Source organism: Pantherophis guttatus, chromosome 1 (genome assembly GCF_059756535.1).
Source record: "Pantherophis guttatus breed Tessera chromosome 1, ASM5975653v1, whole genome shotgun sequence".
NCBI classification, from domain to species: domain Eukaryota; kingdom Metazoa; phylum Chordata; class Lepidosauria; order Squamata; family Colubridae; genus Pantherophis; species Pantherophis guttatus.
In genome coordinates this window covers 285,285,369-285,312,882 of record NC_142063.1, presented here as the reverse complement: position 1 = coordinate 285,312,882, position 27,514 = coordinate 285,285,369, and the positions used below count along the sequence as shown (strand labels likewise).

General features: G+C 37.4%; 1 protein-coding gene across 1 annotated transcript; it reads right to left on the bottom strand.

Moving 5' to 3' along the window:
• Positions 1-194: 194 nt before the first annotated feature.
• On the bottom strand, positions 195-27,514 carry RSPH9 (radial spoke head component 9). The gene is made up of 5 exons (XM_034428089.3): positions 27,187-27,514; positions 23,047-23,206; positions 19,314-19,443; positions 17,323-17,469; positions 195-455 (listed from the first exon to the last, which is right to left on the bottom strand). The coding sequence occupies exons 1-5, from the start codon at positions 27,411-27,413 to the stop codon at positions 295-297; spliced, it is 825 nt and encodes a 274-aa protein (XP_034283980.1). The 5' UTR covers positions 27,414-27,514; the 3' UTR covers positions 195-294.

Below are 27,514 nucleotides of genomic sequence, written 5' to 3'. Positions count from 1 at the left end.
TTCAGTTCCGACTGAATGGTGGAGGATGGAAGGATTTATATTCCTTGCAGTTGTCTGGTTGTTGGCACTCTTTCTGAGAGTCATTGGGGCCACCTGGAGGTTTATCCCTCAAGGTTACCTGAATAGTGAAAGTGGGTGTGAAACGACTCAACTACTGAACATGTTTTTAAAATATAGATCACAAAGAAATAGCCTGATTTCACACTGATTTATTAAATCAAAAATATAGACATAAGTACAAAATAATTGCAACATTAGAACATAACTTCCTTAATTTTCTTGTGTTTGTGAACTTCACAACATGAAGGGTAAGTCTATGTTCTTCTCTCCATGGCCAAAATAGATATAACCATGCTGTTTAGTATTAGGAACATGATAGAATGTGAGTCCAGGCCAGAGTAGACTTCGCAGCACTACTACTCTGCTTCCTCTCTCTACTTGGATGCTCCAGGACCCTATAGAAAAAACAAATGTTTACAAATATCACCATATACAATGAGATCACAGATACTTTAGCAAAAAAACAGCAATAGAGGAATTAGGAGCAGCAAACACGTATACTTTGTTCCACGCAATCTATGTACAGTAATTTCTTTGGAAACTGCAGTAATCTTTCCTGTATAAAACAGAACATCTTGGCATCATTCCTATGTGTTGCTCACATATTGGAAATGAAAAAAGTACAATATTTCTATGAGTTATCTGAATCCTCATGCATTTCTTCCTATCAGATTTAAGGCTTTAAAAATATCTATTATATATATATATACAAACTATACCATGAAAAGTAATGTTTGTTTAGTTCCTAAAATAAATCTAGTAATATCTACAAAGGTCTCCCTTACTCCAAGAGTAATAATTTGCCTCTGTGGATATTTTGCACTTGTTTCATTATGCAAAATTAGTTATCTTTTCCTTTTCTAATAATGGCAATCTCTTCTTAATTTTGAAGCAAGGTGCAAGGAAGAGAGAAGTGCTCTTTTCCCCCTAAAGGAAGAATTCAGATGTATTGAATATCATACTACTGTGTTTTGAATTGTGATGAGGTATTATTGTTCTAAGGGTAAAATTAGTGCTTTAGTTCCTGAAAAGCAAAAGTAAGAAAAAGAAACGGCAGAGAGAGAGTCACAAAGCCTCCATTAATTTACAGAACAATTCATTTTCCTTGGTATCTTATGTGGTTCCAACTTTGAAGAAAAGGAGTATTAAGGTAGTAAAAGGATTAGTTTCAATGTTAATTTATGCTTTGGTGATGCCAAGAATATTAAAGTATCATTCAAACCTAGACTGATCAATGGGTTCTGAACTAATAGCCAGAGAACTATGGGAGTGAAAAAAGGAGTATTACAGTGGATACGCTTCATCCAAAGAAACTTGACAAAATTGGAGAATAATCCCAGTAAATATTAAATAGAAATATTCACAGATGGAAATGTTCAGGTAGTTCCAAGAAAAAGAACTATAGATATCTTAATACAATGCTATTCTTGTGGCAAATTCTTTGTGCTTTCTGAATTCCATATCAAAATGAGTGTTCAAGAATCTATATTAGATACCACAATACTGATCACCATACTGTAATTCTGGTGTTAAGATAATAATTTACTTAATGGTGCACTTTTGAATACTTCAGTGACACACACTATTATTTTCTGAAAGTTGAGCTGACCAGTCCCTCCAACCTACAATAATGATCTGTGTCTTCCCCCCACCCCATTTAATTTCCACCACATACTCTCCTTGGGATATCCTCTTTGGGACTGCCATTAAAGGCCATTCACAAATTACAGCTGGTGAATAGAGCAGCTGCTTCCTTTATAAGCAGAAAACTACATAACAAGTACAACTTTTTTTACCGGGTTCCTGCCAAACAAATGTCAGATCCACTGTTTCTCCTTTGTTAGACTTGAAGCAGCAAAATCAAAGCCTCACCTAATCCAAGACTGAGCATTACCTTTTTTGTTAATAATCAACACAAACATTTCACATAATCAAGTTCAAGGTGGAATTTAATGAAATTGTAATGATATTTTATGAAGTAAGGAGATGCAGTTTCTTTAAAGTTTCCTTTAAAAGATCAGTCATTCAATTTAAATATAAATTGTCTACAAAGAAAGGTAATTTTCATAGGTATTTTTAAAGATAGCTGCCATGGTGCTTTCTAGTTAATTGTTGCCAGCATCTAACCATCATCAGGAAGCAAATGACAAGCAGCATTAAAGGAGGAAAAACTTTTTCAGAACATTGATAAATCATCACTGAAAATAAAACAAATACTCGGAGATCTATGAAGGCTGTAAATCTTGCTAAATTCCAACCTGGTTTTTGCCACATAGACTCTAGCATAAAAGGCTGTTATTGTTGCTGCTCTTTTATCCAACTCTTTTATTTCAGTATATGATATGTAAGCCATCCAAATGTCAAATTTATCACAGGCAGAATAAAGAATTATACTATTCATTTTATAGTTTCTTCAATACTCAGAAATTCTCAGAGGGAGAGAAACTCCTTTAAAATGTGTTGAATTATGAGCATGATTACTTTGCCTGCTCTTTCGGCTGTTTTTAATACCAACAATAACCTGCATCAGCTCTGCGGGTTTGGGAATGGGAGGTACCATTTTGAGGTGATCCTCCTCCTTTCTCCATGATTGATTCCAGGAGATGTTAGTGGGGAAGGGGAGGTCAAACCATAGGCCCCTGCAGTACCGGGTGCCTCAGAGCTTGGGTCTCTCCCCTCTCCTCTTAACATCTACTTGAAGCCGCTGATAAATTGTCTTTGGCTCAAACCTGACAAGATGGAATGGCTCTAGGGTTTCGGTCCCCCAAGGGCTGCTGACTTGTCATCTTTGACTCTGGGTGGGGTTGCACAGATGCACTGATCTGCAAGTCTTCTATGCCAACTGTGTCTTTTCCTGGACTGGGAGGCCCCGCGAATGGTCACTCATGCCTTAGTCACCTCCCAATTGGATTATTGCAATGTGTTTTATATGGGCTGTCCTTGAAGACCACTCAGAAATTGTAACTGGTCCAGAATGCAGCAGTACACATAGTATTAGGTGCCCATTAGTTCATCCATGTTACACCTCTATTTGCAAAAGCTGAACTGGCTGCCAGTTCTCTTCTGGATGCAATTTAGGGTGCTGGTTATCACCTTTAAAGGACCTGGTTATTTGCAGGACTGCCTTCTCCTAAGAATATCTGTCCATCCCACTAGAACTGATAGGGATGAGAGAAAGTGACTGGCTCAAGATCACCCAGCTAGCTTTGTGCCTAAGATGAGACTAGAATTCAGAGTCTCCCAGTTTCTAGCCTGATGTCTTAATTACTACAACAAACTTGCTTTCCTTGTACTGTGGCAAATGCTAATGCCTGTTAACCTCTTTTAATTACTATCTTAGTTAATTGGACAAGACTGATATGTTTATAAGTAAAACGGGCACTTCCTACCTCAGTACTGAAGTTTTTATCTTCAGTGGATAGAGGGAAGCAGTAGTAAGTAGACAAATCTTCGAGTTGCTCATGGGACACCCCAGCTGCATTATGTCAGCTATATTGAAGATCAAGAGTATAATATACTCATGAAAGAGGCTTTGCAGAGTTACTTCTTAAATATTTTTAAAATAAAGAAAATTTGCTTTTCAAGCTGCACTTGGCAGAGATACCCAAACCTAATGTTGCCTCAATTTTTTTTTAAAAAAAATTGGCCTGTGAGCTCCAAAAGGAGAAAGAGGTGTGGGAGGAAAGGGCCTGGGAAAATTATCCTTTGGATGAAGATTGTGAACTTCCGATTCCCACTCTGGAGCAGGCTACAGTCTTCACCCTGCCAAATATGGGTGGGAATGCTAGGGAGGTGCCTACAATTTTCCAAACAAGACATTGCTTGGAATGTTTTTTTGCTCAACCAACCACTGCCTTTTTGATGGACCATCTGTCAGAAACCATCTACCTCCCTCTCATATTCTGCTTTTTGTCTAGTCTGTCACCAAATTCGTATTTCACCCTCATGTCTGTCTGGTCTCTGGCCTGAAACATTTACTATAAATTTAGTTATGGGGATTATTTTAAAAACTAATGTTAAACTGGGAAGCGCTTGAAACAACAGAGAGCTGATCCACTTCAAATCCACTCTTCCATAACACTGCTGCTTTGGATGTATTTCAAAGTTTATGTTCTGGTGTGGTGCCTGGCAGGAAAGCAAGTAAGTCATCATTTAGTAAAATTTGACGGTCCCAAAAGGTAGTATCAGGATAATAAAAACAAGAACACCTGACTCTGAAGTTATTACAATTAAGAGAGTAGCAGAATTATACTAACACACATTTATGATGCATATAAAATTGGCTAAGTTCATAGACATTTGTGTCTTTTATTGGTCTTCACTTCCCAGATGTTAGAATCTCAACAGAACTACATTAGTTTATTTCTTTAGCGTTCATATGTAAAGTTCCATTTAGATTTTATAATGCTTGTATCTTTCCCTATATATTTAGCATAGCAATAGCACTTAGACTTATATACCATTTCATAGTGCTTTACAGCCCTCTCTAAGCAGTTTACATTTTACCGACCTCAGAAGGATGGAAGGCTGAGTCAACCTTGAGGTAGTCAGGATCAAACTGTTGGCAGTTCTGCATTCTAACCACTGCACCACCACGGCTCTATAGATATCATTATAGTATCAAATATAGTAACAATATTATACAACTGTAGTATAGTTTTCCCAAATCTTATGCACTTTGTACAGATTTAACTGGAAGGGCAATCCATACTATCAATTTAATAGAATTTAATATGATGCATTATTAACATCATTCTCCCACAGAAAAGATTAGCCCTGACCTATTGGCATTTAGAAAATCCCTGAAAACATGGTTCTTGGTGATCCTAGGAAAAGGGGAGCCCACAAGATTTTTAACATTGGATGTAGGATGTTCTCCATTCCACTCACTCTTATTTATATTTGTGCTTAACTGCTTTGTTTTAATTGGCTGTCTTATCGTATGCCATCCAGAGTCATATATGTGAGATGGGTATATAAGTCTGATAAATAATATAATGTAATTAAAATTATTTATGCCTTTCAAAACGTATCTGAATTTATTTGATTATCAGTAGTGAAATGAAAAGCTTAATTTAATAACATTCTTAAAAGTCACTTCATATAACAGCAAAAATCTCACTATCTATATTTCTTTGCTAAAAGCAGGCTATCTAAATCTATTTTATATTCATTGTGCATATCACCATGGACCACTAAATAAACTAGTACCAATCTATAGAAATACTTCCAAGAGAAGTTCTTAGATAAATACTTTAGCCTCCTAACTGCCGTGATAGGAAACTTTTTTAATCTATGAAGATCTACTGTGAACTTTTCTCTAAATTATTCCCAAGGGACAAATTGTGCTTGTCCTTGAGAAGTGATAAATCATAGTCAGTACCTATCCTTGTACTCACAGCATGAACTGTAGCAGGACTGAAAATGCAGTCCTGAGATGTAGCACTTATGGAGAAGGGACTTGATGGATAAGCACTGAACTTCACCAGCTAGCAAAATATCCCTCTCCAGCTTCTAGTGTTAATATCAGAAAAGAGAAAGGAGCCCAAAAAGCACTTCATGCTTTCATTGTCAAGATGGACAGCTGACTAAAACCTATCTCCCCCATTTACATGACAGTAGTAACTATTGTATGGCAAAGATAGTATATTTCCCAATATTTCTTGCTAAAGCGTATTCAATTTGGAGCTTAGCTCTGAGCCTTATCTCAGCCTATCATGTAAATTTTTAGATAATGAATACAGTCTAGTTGTGCTTATTTTGCAAGCCTTTTAAGGTTCATGACTTTAAAACTATGAACCCTGAGTTACAATTTTGTGACTGTTTATCTAATTCAGAGGGAAAAACATAACAACATTAAAAGACGTAAGATTTTTAGTCTTGGAGCAGTCTGTGCTAATAAAATAGTACAGATTCTAGTCTATTAATTCTTCCGTTCAAGTCCAAGTATATTATTTTTAAAACGTATTCAGAACAAAAAGTTTTCCAAGTAATCACTAAGATTTCAGCCATAAGTTCTGAGGACCCTTAAATTACATGGAACCTTTTTTCTTGGTTATATGCTTCTGCAGGATTTTAATAGAGACAGCAAAGGCAGTTGCTATAGAAACATCTTTGGAACATGCTAGGCAGTACGTAGCATCTACCTGAAAAGCCCTTGGATTAATATATCATCTTCACAGCTCTTCAAATCCTATTGATCAAGCAGAATAAAATGGAAATAGTATTTTGCCTCATTCATTATATCAAATGAAATTGGGCCTCTTTTAAACATTACTGTTAGTTTCCAAATTGAGGTAATTTTTTCAAATTTGTACCCTTCGTTAGAAGATTCATCAGATGATCAAAGAAACAATGACTTGCTTTGTTTTAGCATTATGATTCTTCTGCTTTTTTTGGTTTTAGATATTCTTGCTTTCACAGTAATGGCTATTTCAGCAACAATAATAAGAGAGTGCTTTTTGTATTTTTGGTATTTCTTAAATCAAGTTAAAATATTTATCTTTTACAAATGTGATAGCCACCTCATGTCTTGATTTGATTATTGGTTTTGACTTAAGAAAAACAGTAATTAGGAGTTCCATTATGATTAAAAGACTGTTCTGAATAGCCTATCCCAAAATAAAGTAAAAATCTGTATTGCCAGAATGGATCAGTCTGGCAAATACTTTACCCCATCAAATAATCTGCTTATTATCCAATAAAAAAAGGAATATTCTAATCTACAAAGATCACTGACTAACTTGGATAATTTTCCACTTCTCGGCTTTTCATATGCTAAATCTAAACTAATTAAAGATATCAAAGCTTCTCTGTCATTGGTTTGAATCTAAGCTTTACATTATGATATATTACTTAATATGTCATCAATTTCTAAATGGACCCACATCTACAATAAACCAAAATATATGCATTAATAATAAATACAGAAACTATATCATAAATTACTATAACAGAAAATAATAGGTATATTGATAATAGGTTTTGAATTAATATCCTTCTGAACAGGTTTGTTTTTAAAGTATTCCTAAAGATCAGTTATGGTGGAGCCATTCTGTCGTCTGGTTGATATACAGGATAAGACCCATTGATGACAAAAGTTTATCACGTTCCTCCAGATATGAAAGTAACTCTATGCATCTCTGTGTGAAACTCAGGCACCGGAAAAGTAGGATTTATTTGAAATGGATGATCTGAGGATTCCCAGGTGCCAATCCATGTCAAAACCAGAGTGGTAGTTGCATAATATTAGAGTTTGTTATTCTTCTTTCTGGCTGCTATTCCACCCTTCCATTTCTGATAGCCTTACACTCCAATAAATCTATGCTACTATACCTGTACACAGAGATCTTGCTAATGTGATCTATACAAATCAGGGGTTGCAACCTTCTTCTGCATAGTGGCTAGAGGCCATGTCTGTGAGTAGATGATGGGCCCATCTCTCTCTCTCTCTCTCTCCCTCCCTCCCTCCCTCCCTCTCTCTCTCTCTCAGATCTGAGTAACCAAACGTATGTTATAAAATACATACATATATTTACAGTGTATGATCCAAATCATTACAATTTATTAAAATAATACAAGTCTATATCAGGCCTGAGACAGAATTACAAACTTGAATTCTTTTTTAGGATTACCATGGATCAGGTAGATATGCTATTTCTTTTTGGAACTATGAGTCAGATGATTTAGAGCAGGGCTGTCAAACTCCTGGGCCGCGGGCTGGATGCGTCAGGCACTGGCCACTCCCACGACCGGTTTAGCGAAAGGGGAAAAAGTCCTGATATGCCACGTGACGATGTGAGTTTGACATCCCTGATTTAGGGTAGCAATACAGATCCAGCCTTTGGGCCATAGGTTGCTGACCCCTGATGTAAAGCTTATGAAATTCTTGTTCTTTTCATCCCTTATCTGCTTTTTTCCCAAAACATGAATATACAGCAATAAATAAGCTTTGCTATATTACTTTCAACCATAAGAAAATGAATGGAATTTTTTCCTTCCTATTTTAAATAAATCATAGCTCCCTATGTCATCTAAAAAAAGAGAACTAATCTACTTAAATTAGGTATAGATTCCCAGCAATACTAGGATTACATGATGTACTCCTTCTAAGAAAAAAATCTGCAAATTGTCAGTTTAGACAATCTATTTTATGGTGGCCTGTTGCTTGAATATTTAATGGGAATTCATTATACCTCTCTATATCTTGTATATAAACTTAATCTCTCTTTTATTACACCAAATATTGTGGTAGCCTTTCTCTTTTAAAGAATCTCTAAATCTGAGCCGATAAGATATTGGTTCTTTCATTTCTATTACATCATATCAGAATATGTAATAAATTATAAAAATGAGTTTCAGTTATGACTTACTCCCAGAACATTTATTTTCACAGCAGTCCTGTTATGACTATTCTTGAAATGTTGTGAATATACTGCCAAGACTAAAACAAAGACCATTCAATAACTATGACCATTCATTGCATTAAGTTGTGATGTGGTTTTAAAAATTCTGATTTAGAACTATGAGTGAATCCTATTTTTGTTTGTCATGCTCTACAAAACATATGGATGAAATTGGTCTTGGAATGCCTTCCATATAAAAATGAGTCATATTAAGTCTTTCCTTTGCATTACATCCCATATAGCCGTGATGGCGAACCTGTGGCACACATAGCCATATCAGTGGGCACGCCAGCTCAGCTCTGCCGGCCAGCTGATTTTCGGGCCTTCTGGGCCCACTAGAAGTAGGAAAACAGGCTGTTTCCTGCCTCCGGAGGGCCTGGGGGGAGGGGGGGGAAGGCCCGTTTTTCTTTCTTACCTGGTTCCAGATCCTCTCTATGCATCTGCAGAGGGCGAAAACAGCCTTTCCCACTTCCTCGGAGGCCCTCCAGAGGCCTGAAATGGCCCATTTCCCAACTCTCGGTGGGACAGGAAGTGATGTTTTTTGCTGTCCCCAGCCTCCAGAGACACCTAGAGAGGCTCTGGAGGCTGGGGACAGCAAAAAATGTCACTTCCTGTCCCACTGAGAGTTGGGAAATGGGCCCTTTCAGGCCTCTGAGGGAGTGGGAAAGGCTCTTTTCACCCTTCCCAGATGCATAGAGAGGATCTGGAGCCAGGTAAGAAACAAAAACCGGCCTACCAGACCATCGCGTGCCAGGAGCGGGAGGGGGGGTTGTGCATGCATGCGCAGGGCAGGGCACATAGAATTATGGGTGTGGGCACGCACATGCGCAAACCTCCCCCGCCCCCCTCTCTCCTGGCACGCGATGGCAAAAAGGTTAGCCATCACTGCCATATAGTTTTCTCCATCTGTTTTTCAATGTTAGTTATCATCTCTATTAGATGGTATAAATAATAAACTACTTTCAAAAAAAATAAAAAGATCACACAGAAATCAGATAACAAACATAATTGATATATTTTTAAATAATCAAGCTAACATCACACTACATTTCTTTATACAGAGGTAATCAACCTGTGTCCTCCAAATTTTACTCCAGATGTTTTGTCCATCATCTCTAAATAGCAAACCAATATTGAATGATGATGGAGTCATTTTTCAGCACATCTGCTTACAACATCAATCTGAATCAGAAACAATGGCAAATGTTAGATTTATCTAATCTTTGAAGAGATACTTCAATTGTATAACATCACTAAAAGAAAAGGTGACTCAGGAATCACAGTATATATCCCAGAGGGTCAGTTAAATCCCTTTAGTTAAAATATGAAAAATGATCTGCAGCTATATTCTTGAAATGTTAAAATAATACTGTGTCTGTGTCCTCAAATATTCAGTAGTGCAGGAAAAATATGGGTGGTTAGAAAAATGAAAAGCAGTCATTCTGACTGGTTCTGTTCATATTACTATGTTCCATAAGGATTGATTCCAGAAAAAAAAATCATACTTCCAGGGAACACCCTAATGATCAGTGTAGGAATAGCAAAATGTTAGTACAGATAAGATTCTTGGCATGAAGAGGCTGAATGTGCGGCCTTTGATAAGAAAAATCATGGGAGAGCCTGATCTAAACACATAAAATGTTGGTACTAAAGAAATCTACTGAAAAGGCCAATATGCCTTTTTGAAAATTGTGTGAGCTGCAGCGGAGCTGACAGTCTCCTCTCCATATCCATAGTTCAAGAGGTCAATATATACCACACACAGTCTGGTTCCTCTGTCTTCACCTCACTAAAAGAGTCCAAAACTTTCTCATATTACTTCATTAGGGTTTGTTTCTGCAGTGCTATTGAGCCTGGCACCACAGTGCCCCCTACTGGAGTTGGTTGACATAACAGCCCAAAGTTTAAACAGTTTGAAGACAGAGGAAAAAGGAAAGACAAAGTCCATTTACCTGCTATCTTGGCTAGCGGCCAGATTATTATATCCCTCCAGTCTGGGGAATAATTTATTTTCTAAACCGGCAAATGAGTTTGCTACTTCAGCAACTCATATACGTGGATCCTGGCATTGCTTCATGGATTTTTCTTTTTTGTTGAGTGTTGTACCATTTCCAAGTTTTGAAAGTAGAGATTTTGAATGATGCCCTTCTCCACTGACAAATGCACCAGACTCACTTTTCCTCTGACCCTGTTCCACTCCATCTTTCCAGATTCATCCCCTTCCCGGTCCTATTATTTCCCCAACACCATTATTTCGCCCTCATCCATTAACAGGCCTTTTAGTTTCATAAAACAGCTTGAAAGGGTCTTGTCCCCGTGTGGCTTTTGGCAGGCTCAAAAGTAAAGTGCTTTGGCTCCCATCTTTCACAGGACTGTAGAGGTGCTGCTTAGTGTTAAACTATGAAGGGGGAAGGCTCGGGTCACATCTGTGAAACGTTAGGAGAGAGAGGAGGATGAGGAAAGTAGGTGGCCAGCACAGCACAACACTTTGTTGGGTTTTGCAAAGCCACTTGGGAGATAGGCAGCCATTTGTCTTGGAACCACTTCCATCCTATCCCGATAACAAGCTGCCTTGCCGTCTGCTTGCTGGCTATGGGGCCGTAAATACCTTGGCAGACTTAGGCCTCTTGAATGGCTGGAGACAGAGCTTGATAGGGGATTAATCACTTTAGGAGGGGGGCTTTGAAGGGGAATTAATTAGCTGTGCTAATGCTTAGAGATAAAGCAGGTTCATGTTTCTCAGCCTCAGTCCTCCCAGTACTTGTGGCTTTTGTAAGATCCGGAAAAAAGAGTATCACAAAGACTTTGCAAATATTTGGAGAAATTCCACCAACGGTCCATTCATTGCTAGATACATGAATGTAAATTAATTTATCTGTTTATTTGTTTATTATTGTTTCAATTTCTATAGCCACCTACCTCAAATTTATTATTTTGGGTAGCTATCAGCATGGGGGGAAAAGTTAAATAATAAAAACAAGAACAGACATGTAATCAGCAGCCAAAAAATTACAGTTTAAAACAAAAACAAAATTACTAATGATAAACCAACACAGCCATTGCACAGGCTTTGCCACACATTCAGATCCTCAGGCCCAGTGGTGAAACCATGCCTTTACAGGCCTTACAAAAAGCCAATGGGGTCAGGGCCATTCTAATTTTTTTGGGGGGGTGGGGGATGATGTTCCAAAGGGCAGGCACTATGGCATAAAGACCCTCTTCCTGAGCCCCTACCAGATAACACTTGGCCCCTCCTGTCTGTAGTTCAATATTATACAATTCAGCTAATTCTCAGAGGCCTGCAAAAAAAGATTAATGCCAATCTGAAGCCAGAATTCAGTTCTAGTAATGAGCTACATCATTTTTCCTTAGTTTCGGAAAAGCTGGCATATGCACAAGTCACATATAGTTCTAAGAGACTATTATTAAAATATAGTACTGTATTGAACTACTGCCACATGTATGTTAGGAAGATCTATATCCTGAGACTAACTCTAAAAGCATGCCAATTTAACTGTAGACAAAACCCAGGTCAGCAATTTGTACAATACAAAATTACACCATATGTTTAGCATCGAGAAGCGATTCTCACATCTGCTACATTTGAGAAACAAAACATCCATAGGAAGCCTATGTTTGCTGAATCTGCTTCTCATATTTCAGATTTCACAGCTCTGTAGTGAGATATGTTTACATTCTCCCAGACACAGGAGTCATCATTCCATGATCATTTCTGTACAATTTTTTTCCTGTATCTTCCTGCAAAGACTTTCTTTGAGGAAAATAAAGAGAAGAAAAATTTGCTTTCACACAATTTGCCATTTTTTTAAAAAAAAAATAGTTCTTTCCCCATCAATCTGAATATATCTTTGGTTATGTTTTTATGATAACATGAATGAATGTTGACCGTGATTTACCTTATATAATTTTACACACCCCAGGCTATTTAATAACATCATTTATACAGAGCAGTATGAATGATGGAAGCCTTGCTTCAAGCCATATATATTGCCGTGGAAATATTTTCCTTTCTCACTCCAGCATTTTGCTTCCAAACTCTGTATAGTTCATCATCAACTAAACAATGACTGGGTCATGTAAAACACAATTCCTCTGTTATGTCACAAGATATGCACAAGCAAATAAACTATATTATGGTGTAACATGATGAGCTTTATACTAGACCGAAGCCTTGGATTATATTGGATTAGAATAGATTGGATAGGATTGGATTAGTTTTTTGTAGACTCAAAGGACTGGCAGGGACCTCAGATGTCTTCTAGTCCAGCCTCCTACCCTAGGCAGGAATCTTTATTCCATCACAGAGAAATTGTTATCCAATCTTTTCTTGAAACCACAGGTGATGGAGCATCCACAACTCCAGAAGTTACGCTGTTCCATTAACTAATTGTTCTCACTGTCAGGAAGTTTCTCCTTAGTTACAAGTTGTATGTCTAACTTCCAACCACTGCTTCTCGTCCTGCCCTCAGATGCTTTGGAGAATAAATCAACCCCTCTTCTCTGTGACAGCCTTTCAAATATTGGAAGACAGCTATCATGTCACCCCTAAGCCTTTTCTTTGTTAGGCTAAACATATGTAATTGCCTTAGCCTTTCATCATTCAGTTTAGTTTCCAGACCCCCTTATCATTTTTGTTGCTCTCCTCTGCACTCTTTCTGGGTTCTCAGCATCTTTGTATTATGGTGACCAGAACTGGATGCAATATTCCAAATGTGGCCTTACTTCTATCACTTCTCATGTTCCTGATGCTATCTCTCTGTTGATGCAGCCTAGGACTGCATTGACTTTTCTGGCAGCTGCAGCACACTGCTGGCTCATACTTAAGTGGTGGTGCACTAGGACACCTAGATCCCTCTTACAGTTTTTATTATTGGGCCAGGTGCTACCTATTCTGAGCATTTGGTTTTTCCTGCCGAAGTGCACAAACTTACCATATTTTTTGGAGTATAAGACGCACCGGACTATAAGACGCACCTACCTTTTTTGGTGAGGAAAACAAGAAAAAGAAATCTGCCTCTGCCTTCCAGTAATTTTGCCTCGTTGCAGCAAACAGCAAACAGCCTGCTTTACTTTTATTTTCGTTTTCAGCATAGCTTGATTAGCACAAGAAAAAAAAAATCTGCTCCCAGCAATTTACTTTCTTGCAGCAAACAGCAGAGGCCCACCCAAAACAGCTAAGAGCAAAACAGCTAAGAGTCAGGAGGCTGATCCAATCAACTTGTGCTAATTAGGCTGTGCTGAAGCAGAAAGGAGTTGTTTCTTCTTGCTGCTTGCTGCAAGGAGGTAAATTGCTGGGAGGCAAAGGCCAAAGGGTGGGGGCCAGTGGGTGGGTGGGGCTACAATCAGTGTATAAGACGCACCCAAATTTTCACCCCCAAATTTTAACCCCCAAATTTTCATCCCCAAATTTTCATCCAAATTTTCACCTTTTAGGGGGGGAAAGGTGCATCTTATAGTCCGAAAAATACGGTACTTTTCTCACCACTGAACTGCATCTTGTTGGATACAGTCCAATGCTCAAGTCTGTCAAAATCCTTCTGAATCTTAAGACTGTCTTCCAAAGGTACAGTTCAGTGGTGAGAAAAGTTAATTTTTTTTCCCCTCATCAATGAACTACTTCTTGTTGGATAAGGCCCAACACTCAAGTCTGTTAAGATCCTTCTGAATCTTGAGTCTGTTTTCCAAAAGGTTAGCAATTCCCCCTAGTTTGGTGTCATCTGCCCCTTCAATCCCCTCATCTAGGTCCTTTATGAAGATGTTGAAGAACATTGGGTCCAAGACAGAACCTAGAGATATTCCACTGCATGCTTCCTTCCGTATAGATGTCATTCCACTGAGGACCATATGCTGCGGTTGGTCAGCCAACTGCAAATCCATCTGCTGGTAATACTGTCTATCCTATATCATTTCATATTTCATACTAATCCCTCCTCATGAAGCAGACAAGTTTGTGATAATAAAAAGAATGTGAAAAATTGTGAAAATCATATAGTGAAAAATCACTATGAAGTTAAGAAAGGTAGCGGATGGTCTAAATCTTTTAAAAGATAAATGATTCACTAATATGGTAACTTTTATTTCTCTTTCTGCTTTTTTGCAATATTATCTAAACGCAAAAATCTATCCCTTAAAGTATTTTAAAATGTAAAATTGTCCCTAATTCCAATTTAACAATTTCAGCTCATAAACAAACAACCTGAAATAAAAATAAGGGTTTCAAACATACTTTGAAATAGCATACGTGTGCTAAATCTAATTTGGTTGCCAAGTAAAAAGAATGAAGCAAAAATTCAGATACAAGGCAAAATCTTTGCTATAAATCAGTTCCTACCCTAAACCTAGCTTTCATAATTCCACTCTGTGAGCATCTTGCTTTAACATTTTATTAAATACAAGTCAAGGAAGCAGAAGGAATGGCATCGGTTAAATAACTATGGATTTTCATTGCTTTAGGAGCTACAATTTTTGCATACCATAACAAGTGTATGGTCACAATTCTCCACAACTCAGACTGATGCAGATTACTGACTATGTAGCTTAAGTGCAAGAGTTCATCAAAGAAAGGATTGAACCAAACCTCCCCAAGATAGAAGGTTAGAGTTAACAAGGCCACATTTAGATAAGACAAAGCAATACTGGATGGAAAGGGCATGTAAAATGCTCATAAAAGCTTCTCTATCACTGGGAGTCTTATCTCACACAGCAGGACACCGGCTGCTACAAACCCTTCCTAATTAGGAGGAAACAGAAGAGTTTAAACAGCTCAGGGTGCTGACACATGAAGCAGACAAAACTGCCCACTGAAAAGATGTGACAGGCTTTGTAGGGCTCTTGTTTAAAAACCCACAGCACCGAAAATTAATTTTGTTATTATATAAAAAGGGAATGTGGCAGTTCCATTTAAACTCGATCCTTAAGTAGATTTAATTTAATTTAACTTAATTAATTAATTTAATTAATTCAATTTATATGCCACCCCTCTCTGAAGACTCAGTTTTCTCTCCAGTTTTCTACAAAATTAGTACTGTAGCTAATTGTCCTAAGATTATATGTGATTTTTCAACATGCATAGTTTTGCACACTACTACCCATAACATATGCAGGCAGTCCTTGATTTACAACAGTTCATTTAGTGACCGTTCAAACTTACAACAGCACTGAAGAAAGAGAGTCGTGACCGTTTTTCAAACTTACGACCATTGCATGATCACATGATCAAAATTCAGACACTTGGCAACTGGTCCATATTTATGACCTTTGCAGTGTTCTGGGATCATGTGATCCCCTTTTGTGACCTTCTGACAAGCAAAGTCAATGGGGAAGCCAGATTCACTTAACAACTGTATTATTAATTTAACAACTGCAGTGATTCACTTAACAACTGCAGCAAAAAAAGGTCGTAAAGTGGTCGTAAAATGGAACAAAGCTCACTTAACAAACGTCTCACTTAGCAACATAAATTTTGAGCTCAATTGTGATAGTAAGTTGAACGCTACCTGTACTTTTTGGACCTAGCTAAATAATAAATAATAAAGTTACAAATTATTTCAAAAATGACAATACTCCTAGTCCTCAACCTATGACCACAACTGATCCCAAAATTTATGTTGTTAAGTGAGAAATTTGTTAAGTGAGTCTTGCCCCATTTTATGACTTTTCTTGCCACATTGGTTAAGTGAAATACTGCAGTTGTTAAATTAGTAACATGGTTGTTAAGTGAATCTGGCTTCCCCATTGACTTTGCTTGTCAGAAAGTTGCAGGAAATGATCACATGACCCCAGGATACTGCAACTGTCATAAATGTGAATCAGTTGTCAAACACCTGAATGTAAATCATGTCACCATGGGGATGCTGCAACAGTCATAAGTGTGAAAAATGGTCATAAGTAACTTTTTTCACTGCCGTTGTAACTTCTAATGGTCACTAAGCAAGCTGGAAGTCGAAGACTACCTGTATAAGGCCATCCATGTCTTGATAGTTTTCATTTCCTCAAATTATTTCTTTTCATTAAAAAAAGAAATTGTGATGCTTTTTTATATCCTTAAATGAACACTGGTGCAGCATTTTAGTTTTTCCATGTGTTACATGCTTTTGTCTGTGGAATCTGATTTACTGGTTATTGTTTATTATTTTATTTAGTAAAAATGTATGCCAGAGCTGAATGGCTGCATGCATTTATCTTAGGACTGCAGAAAGCATTTGAAAGGGGTATTTCACAAAACATACTGGCACTATGTAGCACCATTCCTCAAAGTGCTAAAAACAGGCACATCCCATGAAAAGCTCAGCAATTTCAGAAACTTTGCCAGTATAAAAATGTTCTCTGTGCATACAGATGAATATTAAGACAACTAGTGAATCTTCTGAAGCTGCTTTAACAATTCAAAGAGAGTCTTCCACAGAGCATGCAGGCTCTTCTACAAGGTTTTGTATAGCGTAAAACATATTATTTGATTTTGTTTTCTATTTTGAGAATTGCTGTAATGAAAGACAGTTATGCCTCTTCAAAGTAAATTCATATATTCAGAGAAGGGAATAAATTTTAAAAATGGGAACATTATACACAAATTCTCACTCAATTCAACCTGAGTCAAAGAATGAAATTTACTTATACGCACCTGTATTATCTTATGTGTTCCTCCCAATTTCAGTTTAAGGATAAGAGAAATGAAGGTTAATCCAAAAGCTGAATGGCTAAAACATGCTAAGTGAAACATATGAAATTAATCATTGTTTCTTTTACACAACAAAAAACAAATACCTCCTCTTTACTAGGCCCCAAGTGCCAGCCACTGCCTTTTTCATTTTGCATGTGGGATAGTACTTTTTCCTACCTTTAGGGATATCATGTTCAAGAGAATCCAAAAAGTCAATGGCTGGATCCAAGTCAGCTTTTTCCAGCAGAGTTTTATTCTTCAATTTTACAGGCTCAGTAAAATGGAAATAGGAGCTTAACTTTTTTGCTTCTGTCAGGGACAAACCTATTGATGAAAGTGAAAAAAGGAAATCAGCACTGCTTAGTAGCCTCTTTTAGTATATTGCTATTCTTCAATTAATGAAAGTTCACTTTCTTAATTGACCTACGAAATATTTAGGCATTTTATTTATTTGACTGATTAATTGATTGATTGATATCCCATCTTTACTTGTACAACTGAAGGTAGTATACATAAGGTTCCTACCTCTTATTTTTTACACAATACCCTGGGCACTGATGGTACTAGTTAGGTAAATGGACAAATACATTAGAAATGGATAGTGAGAAATATTAAGTAATTTTAGTCACATTTGAAACCGGGAGTTGATCAAAAAAAAAATCTTTCAGTGGAAAAGTCCAATAGAATTCTGAAGCATATTAACACGAAATGTTGCAATACCTAAACTCAGAGGACATTTCTTAGCCTCAGAGATCTCTCTGGCTGTGAAAACAACATGGACAGCTTCCCACCATTTTGACATGGGAAAATATGGAAAGCTATATTAACTGTAAAATAGGAATATAATCACTAAAAATAAAAAAAAATTCCCAAACTCTTCTGCTAAAAAGCCATCCTGATCTACTAATGATATCACTCTGCATCCCTAATCCCCACCCGTAAAAGTTAAAAAGAGGCCCTGCTAACCCATGTCATAAAAGAGCTGAGGGGAGAAGACACATGTTCCTCTGCTAAGTTTATGTCAGTATAGCAAATGTGAACATCCAGCTAAGCCCGTATGTTGCTAGATGGAAAAGAGTACTCATCAGGATAGGATAACTTATGACACATAAGACTGTATTCCGCAAAGAGAGGGAACTTACTGCCCTCCAGATGTTTGGGACAAATTCCATGGTTCTTCTCATCAGTTGGAGCTATGTAGCACAAAATTTCTGAAAAACACTGCATACATACCCCTGCTTTACACTCTTGCGAATTCAGAGTTTCCCTGTGCACTGTTGAAACCTAGTCAGCATGGTAACAGCACTTCTTAGAATAGCTAGAATGTCTTGAGCAAAAATGTGAACTTGGAGAAGGGTGCCTTTTCCCCCTTATTTTACAGCTACTGTTGCCAGATAATAAACTAGGAGTTCAAACGGCATGTCCCTTTTTCCCCCCTCTTTTCCTCACAGCAGCACTTACAACACTGGGTTGAAAGAGGAGCTTCCATCTAGATCTCTTCATTTTTTATTTTTATTTTTATTTTGTTTATTTGCACAATACACAGACTCTGCAACTGAGATGGTGAAAAAGCCTGAGTGTTTGTGTCTGTGTGTGCGTGTGTGTGCGTTTGTGTGTGCGTGTGCATTTTGCAAGAACAAAGAAAAAGAGGACTGCATGCCTTCAAAGTGTTCAATCAGAAGGGTCAATGTGGCTTAAAGAAGAAAGTGCCCTTTCCCCATGAGGGTTCCATACAACAACAGCTACCAAGATTTTGAACCAATAAACATGTTACACATGAACTTATAAATCATGAAGCAGAAGTTGGAAACTAACTGCATGGCTTGATATTCACATCTTTCCACTTTGCTCTGGTGCACAAAAGTGAAGAACTATGTGGAGAAACTCTAACAGCTAACATTTCTATTTCCATTATGCAGTACGTACAGCAAAAAATTGAGCAGCAGCAATAACTTACTCTCTCCTATTCTGAAATTTTTATGTGTGCTTTACACACATCCCGCTTCCTTATATGCACAACACATAAAACTTGGGTATCTGCCATGTGCACAGGTATGTCTGTCATATATGAGCTGTGATTGACTGTTGAACAAAATTACAAACCAATATATGTGATTATGGTTATTTTAGAGTTCAAAGACAACAGAACTGTCCTCACACAAATTTACCTTCAAAGCTCCTGTTCACATGCACGGGTCCAAGTGGAGATTTTACATATGCGCCCCGTGGAACAATACCCACTTCTTGATCTATCTGATGTATTGTGGCTACCAGACGGATCTCCTCCTTAACCAAGGGCTATAAGAAAAAGCAAACATTAAAATCTATTTCCTATATTTTATAAGAATGAGACTCGGGAGAGAATAATATTCTTTCAATCTAATACAATAAGTATGAAAACTGCCTAGAGTCACTGGAAGTCGGGTGGGCATAAAAATATAATAAATTGTTAATATTATTCCTACATTACTAATGAAAAAAATTAATTAGAATAATCATATCAATTCCTTTATAAAATTAGTACATTTCCCTCCTGATGAATTTAGAGGTAATTATATTCAGATATATTCACTGCATTTAATATATTTTCATTGCAAAAAAAATGGTGGAGAGGAAGTAGCTTTCTTCCTACTTAAATATCTTGCTTCTATTAAAAATAGAAAGGAAAATACAATTATGGAGAATTATGGAGAAAGGAATTCTATGAGATTACAAACAGTGCTTACTATTAGCAAAGTAAATAGAGAAGCCAGATTCACTTAACACCTTAACAACTGCAGTGATTCACTTAACAGATGTGGCAAGAAAGGTTGTAAAATGAGACAAAATTAACTTAAGTGTTTCACTACAGAAATTTGAGGCTCAATTGTGGTCATAAATCGAGGACTACCTGTAAAGTCCTGTAGGCTTATGATCAGCTATATAAAAGATCAATTTCCTATAGGAGCCTCATTAGGTTTTTTAAAATATAAAAAAATAGGGACCAACAGAAGCAGACTTGACAGGAATAGGAGATTCAAAGGCCTGGTTAACTCTGTTGGTCTTGGTTTAATCTGATGTTGGTTTAATCAGATGTGACTCATTTCTCAATATACTTTTATACTTTATTTTATATTATGATTATCCACTTCTAAAAATGTAATTTGTGTTGAGTTATTGTTAGTACTATTTTAATAGAAAAGTAGAGAAAAAATGAAGTAAATAAATAAATATACACGGGGTCACAGGAATTTCTGATATTGATTGATGTAAAAAAAATATACCCTGCATTTATATTCTGCACTAAGACGTTCTAAAGCAAATATAAAATTTCAATTTTACATTTAAAAATTATTTTCCTTTTATATCAAATACAAATGTAGAATACAATATTAACCAAAATATTTTAAATATTTTAAAGAAAGACAAAACAAATTAAGATTGCGGTCTAATTTTTTTCCTAACTTTACTCATTTCTGAGTATTTCAAGGGAGGATGAAAGGAGCTTTATTTTAAGGGGAATTCCAGAGCCAAGACACAGCCATTAAAATACTTTTTTCCATTATCCCAATTAAATATAATGTTGATTTGGCCTGAATGATGTGTACCTTAATTATAGTATGGGTAACTGTAATGTGTTGTGTTTATGAGAATCCTAGGAAAGTACTGAGAAATTAATATTCAGACTAAAGATACATTGTATACCTCATATTCTGTATTTTTCTTCAATGCTTGAAGAATGCGTGAACAAGAATCTTGGGATTTTTACTTAGTTATCCAGTATTCATCAGTAAGTTTTAAGCCTTAGAAAAAATCTATGAGCTAAAGTCAGCTTGAACATGTATTTGTATTGAAAGTATCTAGTTTCCATTCACATTCACTCCTTTCAACATGTTTTCCCAAGTCTGATTAATATCTTAGTGACTATTAAGAATAACTCAGGGTGGGGAAGAAATTCTACCCTGCCAAATGATGTGAAGGCTGTTGTTTAAAACCTCTTGTAGTCTCCCATCTCTTAAAACAACCGTATTCAGGACTCCTTTCCCTACGCAAAGAAAATCAATAAGGAATTATTCTTTCATTACTGCTGCAAAAATACAAGTCTCATTTTCCCTTCTCAGCACTCAAAAGGTCCCTCTCTTTCTGAGCACTTTGAAGAAAATATTGTCTCTACTGCTGATCTGAGGTGAAAAACTTGTACCTGGAGAGAAAAAGAATCTAGAGTAGTGAATTGTAGAATTTCCATGTAGAAAACTTACATGGGCCGGAGATTCCCCAGTCCAGAACAAAATAATGGCATATTTTGATCTCCATCCCTTCTATTTGTAAAGAATAGCTATTCATCCAGTCAGAAACTTAATTCTCAAGTCTTGTGGACAACACCCATTTGTGCCTAGTATTAGTCATTCTGGAGTAAACATCAACATGACATTGCTAACAATGGAAAAAAACAAGAACAAATGTACTTCCCATTATTTTAGTAATCGCCTTTTTGTGCAATTTTATCCTAAATAATTAGCCAAAATAGCAGACTGCTCTTTGTGGTTTCATCACTATGAAGTTCACAATACATATGAACCATCTGAAGAATACTGTATTAACAACAACCCCAGATTTAACAGTTGTCAGTAAAACAAAACAAAAATCCAGTCTAAACATCTTATTGACTGTATGCCAACCATGCCAGTAAACCAACTATTATTATAATAAATTTTTAGCAATTTAGAAATCATACAAATAAAGGATTTTTCTCATTTTGGGAAAATGGGGGTCATGTTCTGCCTATAATCTTTTTCTTCCTCCAAAAACAGCACATCATTTAGAACACGGTGTTTGTTTGTTTGTTTGTTTGTTTGTTTGTTTGTTTGTTATACTATTCTGCAAAATTGCTTCTGGCAAATGTGTGGGTGGAAGTCTAAAATACCCAAATTCCGAATGTGCCAACCAATGCCTGCTCTTAATTTCTTCCATCTGTAACTGGTTAAAGAATGATCAGCTGAGAAAAATAAAGAAGAAACAGCAGACAAAACTATCCTCTCAAACACTCAGGTAGTTTTTCATTCTAATCTGCTCTTTTAAAGCCAGCAGCACCCAAGCATTCAATTATGGAAGACGTATCATGAATTTCCGACTCCCAATTAATGCATTTGCAGTTTTTAAATTTTCTTTATACATGTGTTGGTTTTTGAGATTGGAGGGAAGGAAGCAAATGGCTAGCAAGATAGAACTTATAATTTAAAGATAGTTTTCTTCCTTTGGGATTTGAAGAAAGAATCATAGAGAATGTCTTTCTATTTTTAAATTAAACAAAAATTTAAACATTGGAAATGGTAAGGAAGATAGGCAAAAGATTATTAAGGATATATATAGTTTCTCTGGATTTCCCTATGCTCTTATATATATATATAAGAGCATAAATATATATATTTACTTTTTCTCCTCCCATTTTTAAAAAAGAAGCTCTGGTGTCACCTCAAGCTTTAAGGTGGCCCTTGGACCTCTCTGTACCCCTCCCTTAAAGTCACCATGAGAGAAAAGAATGGACGGAAAATTAAATCTGTTGGCTAAGCCTATGATACTGGTTTAATTTACAGGATGTTGATTTCTGTCTCAGTGTCACTAAAACCAAATTCAAAAAGAACATTTAATCTATAGCAAAATAAATGTAAAACATAGACTGCAATCTTAAGTACTGTAGTTCATTCTTGAAGCAAAGAGTGACAAATGTCTGAAAAGTCAATGGGAATCCCACATTCTCTAACCAGGTTAGATAAAAGGATGAGTTAGAAATGCACCAAAAGTAAATAATCATGGTGAAAAGAAAATCATAACAAATATTTTTTAAGAAAACATACAAACAGATGATAAAGAATATTCATAAACACTTATGTACAAAGGTCAAACCATCACTCATTGACTTACTCCAATTTCTTCTTCATATGATCTTTCACCTTCTTCTTTTTTCTCAGGGGATTCATACTCATAAGAAGGGTCCCCTTGGAAACGTCCCTTTAATCCTGTAGTCATTGCAATAATTTCCTCTGAGGCAGGTGGCAGAAGACTCCAATCCACACCGTTCAAGCTATCCACCCCACAAAAAAAAAATCAAATAGGCTTAGTGTTATTAAACAAGTTTTTTTTAAAAAATCAGAACCTTTTCTTTATAGACATTTATGGGGGTCTATCAAAAATCCCATTAAAATTGTCAAAACTGTCAACAACTGACAAGCAGAGTTGCAGTGTGGAATAGGACATCAGAAAAGATCATCCAATTAGCATGAATGGCTCACAGATTGAATTTTAAGCCAAACAATCCCAATTTCAACTGCAGCGGTGCCATGAACCAAGTAGGTACACATTCTCACACACCCCACTCTTCATCATTTGCCATAAGGAGTATATTATGCTAATAATGAGGAGCCTGAGTGGCGTAGGAGGCTAATGCCTCCTACTAAGGCAGCATTTAACATCCAGCTGCCTGCAATTACTGCGAGTTCAATTCTCACCAGGCTCAAGGTCGACTCAGCCTTCCATCCTTTCTAAAGTGGGTAAAATGAGGACCCAGTTTGTGGGGGCAATAAGCTGACTTTGTATAAAATATACAAATGTATGAAGGCTATTGCTTAACGCATTGTAAGCCGCCCTGAGTCTCCGGAGAAGGGAGGCATATAAAAATAAATTTAAAAAAATATATTGTATTAGACCTTATGGTAGTTGTAAGGATTACAACTTCTTAGTATAAATTATGTCCTGTATAAATATTTATTTTATTAACATGATTTATGTATGTCTCAATCATATTCAATAATCACATAAAATCATTAAGATCAAAACCGTAACACTGAAAAGAACATTAAAGTTTTGTACTGAAACATTAACTTTATGTTAAACATTCAAGTATTTATTTCTATATCTCTACCAATTCAATGAAGCTTTTATTTGCCTTTATTTATATAACACACTAACAAAATCAATCTTATTTTACTAAAACCAACATTGCTAATTATTTTTGTTCTCTTTTTATAATCCACAAAGGTTCTTCCACAGGAATACAGTATTGAATGTTTAAATATGGGGAAATCATAGAAAATCAGTCATTTCCTGTTAATTTGTTTAGTTCAATAGCTTTTCTTCTGTTCCAAGATTGACTGTGCAGACCTTAAGATTTCAACATTATGTAAGCCCCTCTCTCCCCAACTTCTGCCTCACTTTCTTTTTTATAGTACCTTTTAGACCTGACTAAATTATTTGAAAGAAAAAAGTAAAATGAAATGATTATGCAAGCATGAACACGTGGTAACTTACAAAGCATCCATTTAACCCTGGAAGAAAGATATAGACAGAGTGCTTCTTTGTATGCATTCCCACCCATTGCAAAACCCCATTCTGGGAGGATTTGCAGAACGCTTATATTTTGCCTGCTTAAAAGATGAAATGTTGACAAATTGTGATTGTCACAAATTTTGTTCATATTTGGCTGGTCTTAATAAATAAATCATTCCTGATCATGGATTTTATATTTTTTTTTATAAGAAATTGGCAGAATCCAATTCTTGGGTTGAGAACTATATTGTCATTTCACATTGCAGGATGAATTGTTATTGCTCTCCTGAGCCCACATTAACAGACTTTTAAAATGGTCCTGATTCTTCCAGGATCAATAATAAAAACTGCAAATGAAAATCCTGTCCCTGAAGAGAAGTTGAGTTTTGCATTATAGGCATCATTAAAAAAAGAAAGCTAAGTTATTAAAGCTAAATAGTTCCTTTTTAAATCATTTTTTATTTTATTTTGTTTTATTTTTTTTGTCCACTGGTTTCAGGTCTTTAGGACAGCAGGAGCTCCAGAAGCACACTGATTGCTATTGTTCCTATCAGCTAAAGGTAGTCCTTGACTTACAACCACAATTGATCCCAAAATTTCTGTTGCTAAGTGAGACTATTTTTAAGTGAAATTTGTCCCATTTTACAAACAGTTGTTAGGTGAATCACTGCAGTGGTTAAGTTAATAACACACTTGTTAAGTAAATTTGGTTTCCCCGCTGATTTTCCTTGTCAGAAGGTCGCAAAATGTGCTCACATGACTCTGGGACACTGCAACCGTCATAAATGAGTCAGTTGCCAAGCAACTGAATTTTGATCACATGACCATGGGAATGCTGCAACGGCCATAAGTGTGAAAAATGGTCATAAGTCGCTTTTTTCAGTGCCGTTGTAACTTCGAACAGTCACTAAGTGAACTGTTGTAAGATGAGGATTACCTATATTTGGCAATATTCTCTCCGCCTGACAAGGCTCCTCTGCCTGCTGGATAACCAGAATGTAAGAAATTCAACAGGTTCTGCTTCTCCTATGAAGGAATCAGCCTCTTGGAAACCCAGTACAAGTAGTCCTAGACTTCATTTAGTGACTATTCAAAGTTACAACAGCACTGAAAAAAGTGACTTATGACCATTTTCATACTTATGACTGTTGCAGCATCCCCATAGTCACATGATTTACATTTGGATGCTTGACAACTGATTTACATTTATGACGGTTGCAGTGTCCCGGAGTCATGTGATCACCTTCTGCAACCTTCTGACAAGCAAAGTCAACGGGGAAGCCAGGTTCACTTCACAAAAGTGTTACTAATTTAACAACTGCAGTGGTTCACTTAATACATGTGGCAAGAAAGGTCATAAAATGGGGCAAAACTCACTTAACAAATTTCTCCCTCAGCAACATATATTTTGGACTCAATTCCCGTCCTAATAAAGGAGAATATTTGTAGCTCATGGTTACAATGAGGGGTCTTTGGTGTTCTCTGAGCTTACTTGTTTTCTTGAAGACGTTTCATTACCGTAACTAGGTAACATCATCAGTGCTAGTAAGGAGGGCTGTTTGCTGTCAGTTTATATTCTGGTGTCTTGCCTGTCTGTGTGGGTGGGGGCAGTTTTAAGAGATTCTTTGGTTAGGCTGTTTACTGCTGGCTCTTTGGCAGTTCCTGATTGGGGTATTGCTAACTTGATTATTGATTAACTTCAGACAAGGGTTGAAATTCAGCAGGTTCTGACAGGTTCTAGAGAACCGGTAGCATAAATTTAGAGCAGTTAGGAGTACCGGTAGCATAAATTTTGAGTAGTTCAGATAACCGGCAAATACCACCTGTGGCTGGCCCCAGAGTGGGGTGGGAATGGAGATTTTGCAGTATCCTTCCCTTGGAGTGTGGAGGGAATGGGGATTTTGCAGTATCCTTCCCTTGGAGTGGGGAGGGAAAGGGGATTTTGCAGTATCCTTTCCCTGGGGTGGGGAAGGAATGGGGATTTTGCAGTATCCTTCCCAGTGATGGGTTTCAAAAGTTTTTACTACTACTACAGTTCTGTGGATGTGGCTTGGTGGGCGTGGCATGGCATGGCTTGGTGGGCGTGGCTTGGTGGGCATGGCAGGGAAAGGATACTGTAAAATCGCCATTCCCTCCCCACTCCAGGGGAAGGTTACTGCAAAATCCCCATTTCCTCTCCATCAGATAGGACTCAGGAGGCAGAGAACAAATAGGGACGGGGCCAATCAGAATTTTTACTACCAGTTCTCCAAACCACTCAAAATTTCCGCTACCGGTTCTCCAGAACCGGTCAGAACCTGCTGAAACCCACCTCTGGTCCTTCCCCTGGAATGGAGAGGAAATGGAGATTTTGCAGCATCCTTCCCCTGCCACGCCCACCAAGCTATGCCCAGAGAACCGGTAGTAAAAAAAAATTCGATTTCACCACTGCTTCAGACCAACAATCAAGTAAGTAATACCTAGTCAATTTGACTACCTTAATCAAGAATCAAACTTCATTCCTTCACTCCTTACTAGGCACTGATGATGTTACCAAGTTGGGGTAATGAAACGTCTGCAAGAAATCCAGCACCATCAGAGACACCTCTCCATTGGGGTCGTAAGTCGAGGACTACCTGTACAGTGTTTCAAGCGCGGGGAGTCTAGGGCCAACCCACTAGATCTCCACCAGATCCCCTGCTGTAGGATCACCCTCGAGTTGGACAAGCATAGGAGGTCTCCCAGCCCGCGGCCGCCCACCTGTAGAGGCGGCTTCTGAGCCCAGCCCTGTCTGGTCCCAAGCCCTCGGCGATATAGTAGGCTCCTCGGACGCCTTGGATGCGGCCCCAGAGGCGGACCTGCTCGAAACGGTAATCCCTGCGCACCAGCAGCAGGGAGTTCCGCAAGGCGGCTCGCTTTTCCGGGCTCAAGCATATCCCGCTGCTGGCCACGAGGTCCAGCGCGTAAGGCAGCGTCTCAGCATCCATCGCTGCCGGGCCTGAGACTATTGACAAGCCCGGTGACGAGCGTCTCGTTGCCGAGCAACGGTTTCCCGGGTGCCGCGTTTCTCCCGATTATCGCGAGATCT

Coding starts and splice junctions, on each gene's coding strand:
- RSPH9 (XM_034428089.3), bottom strand. CDS start 27,413: ATGGATGCTGAGACGCTGCCTTACGCGCTGGACCTCGTGGCCAGCAGC. Junction 23,207..27,186: donor CTCAGAAGCCGCCTCTACAG/GTGGGCGGCCGC, acceptor TGGGGTGGATAG/CTTGAACGGTGTGGATTGGA. Junction 19,444..23,046: donor CATATGAAGAAGAAATTGGA/GTAAGTCAATGA, acceptor TTTTTCTTATAG/CCCTTGGTTAAGGAGGAGAT.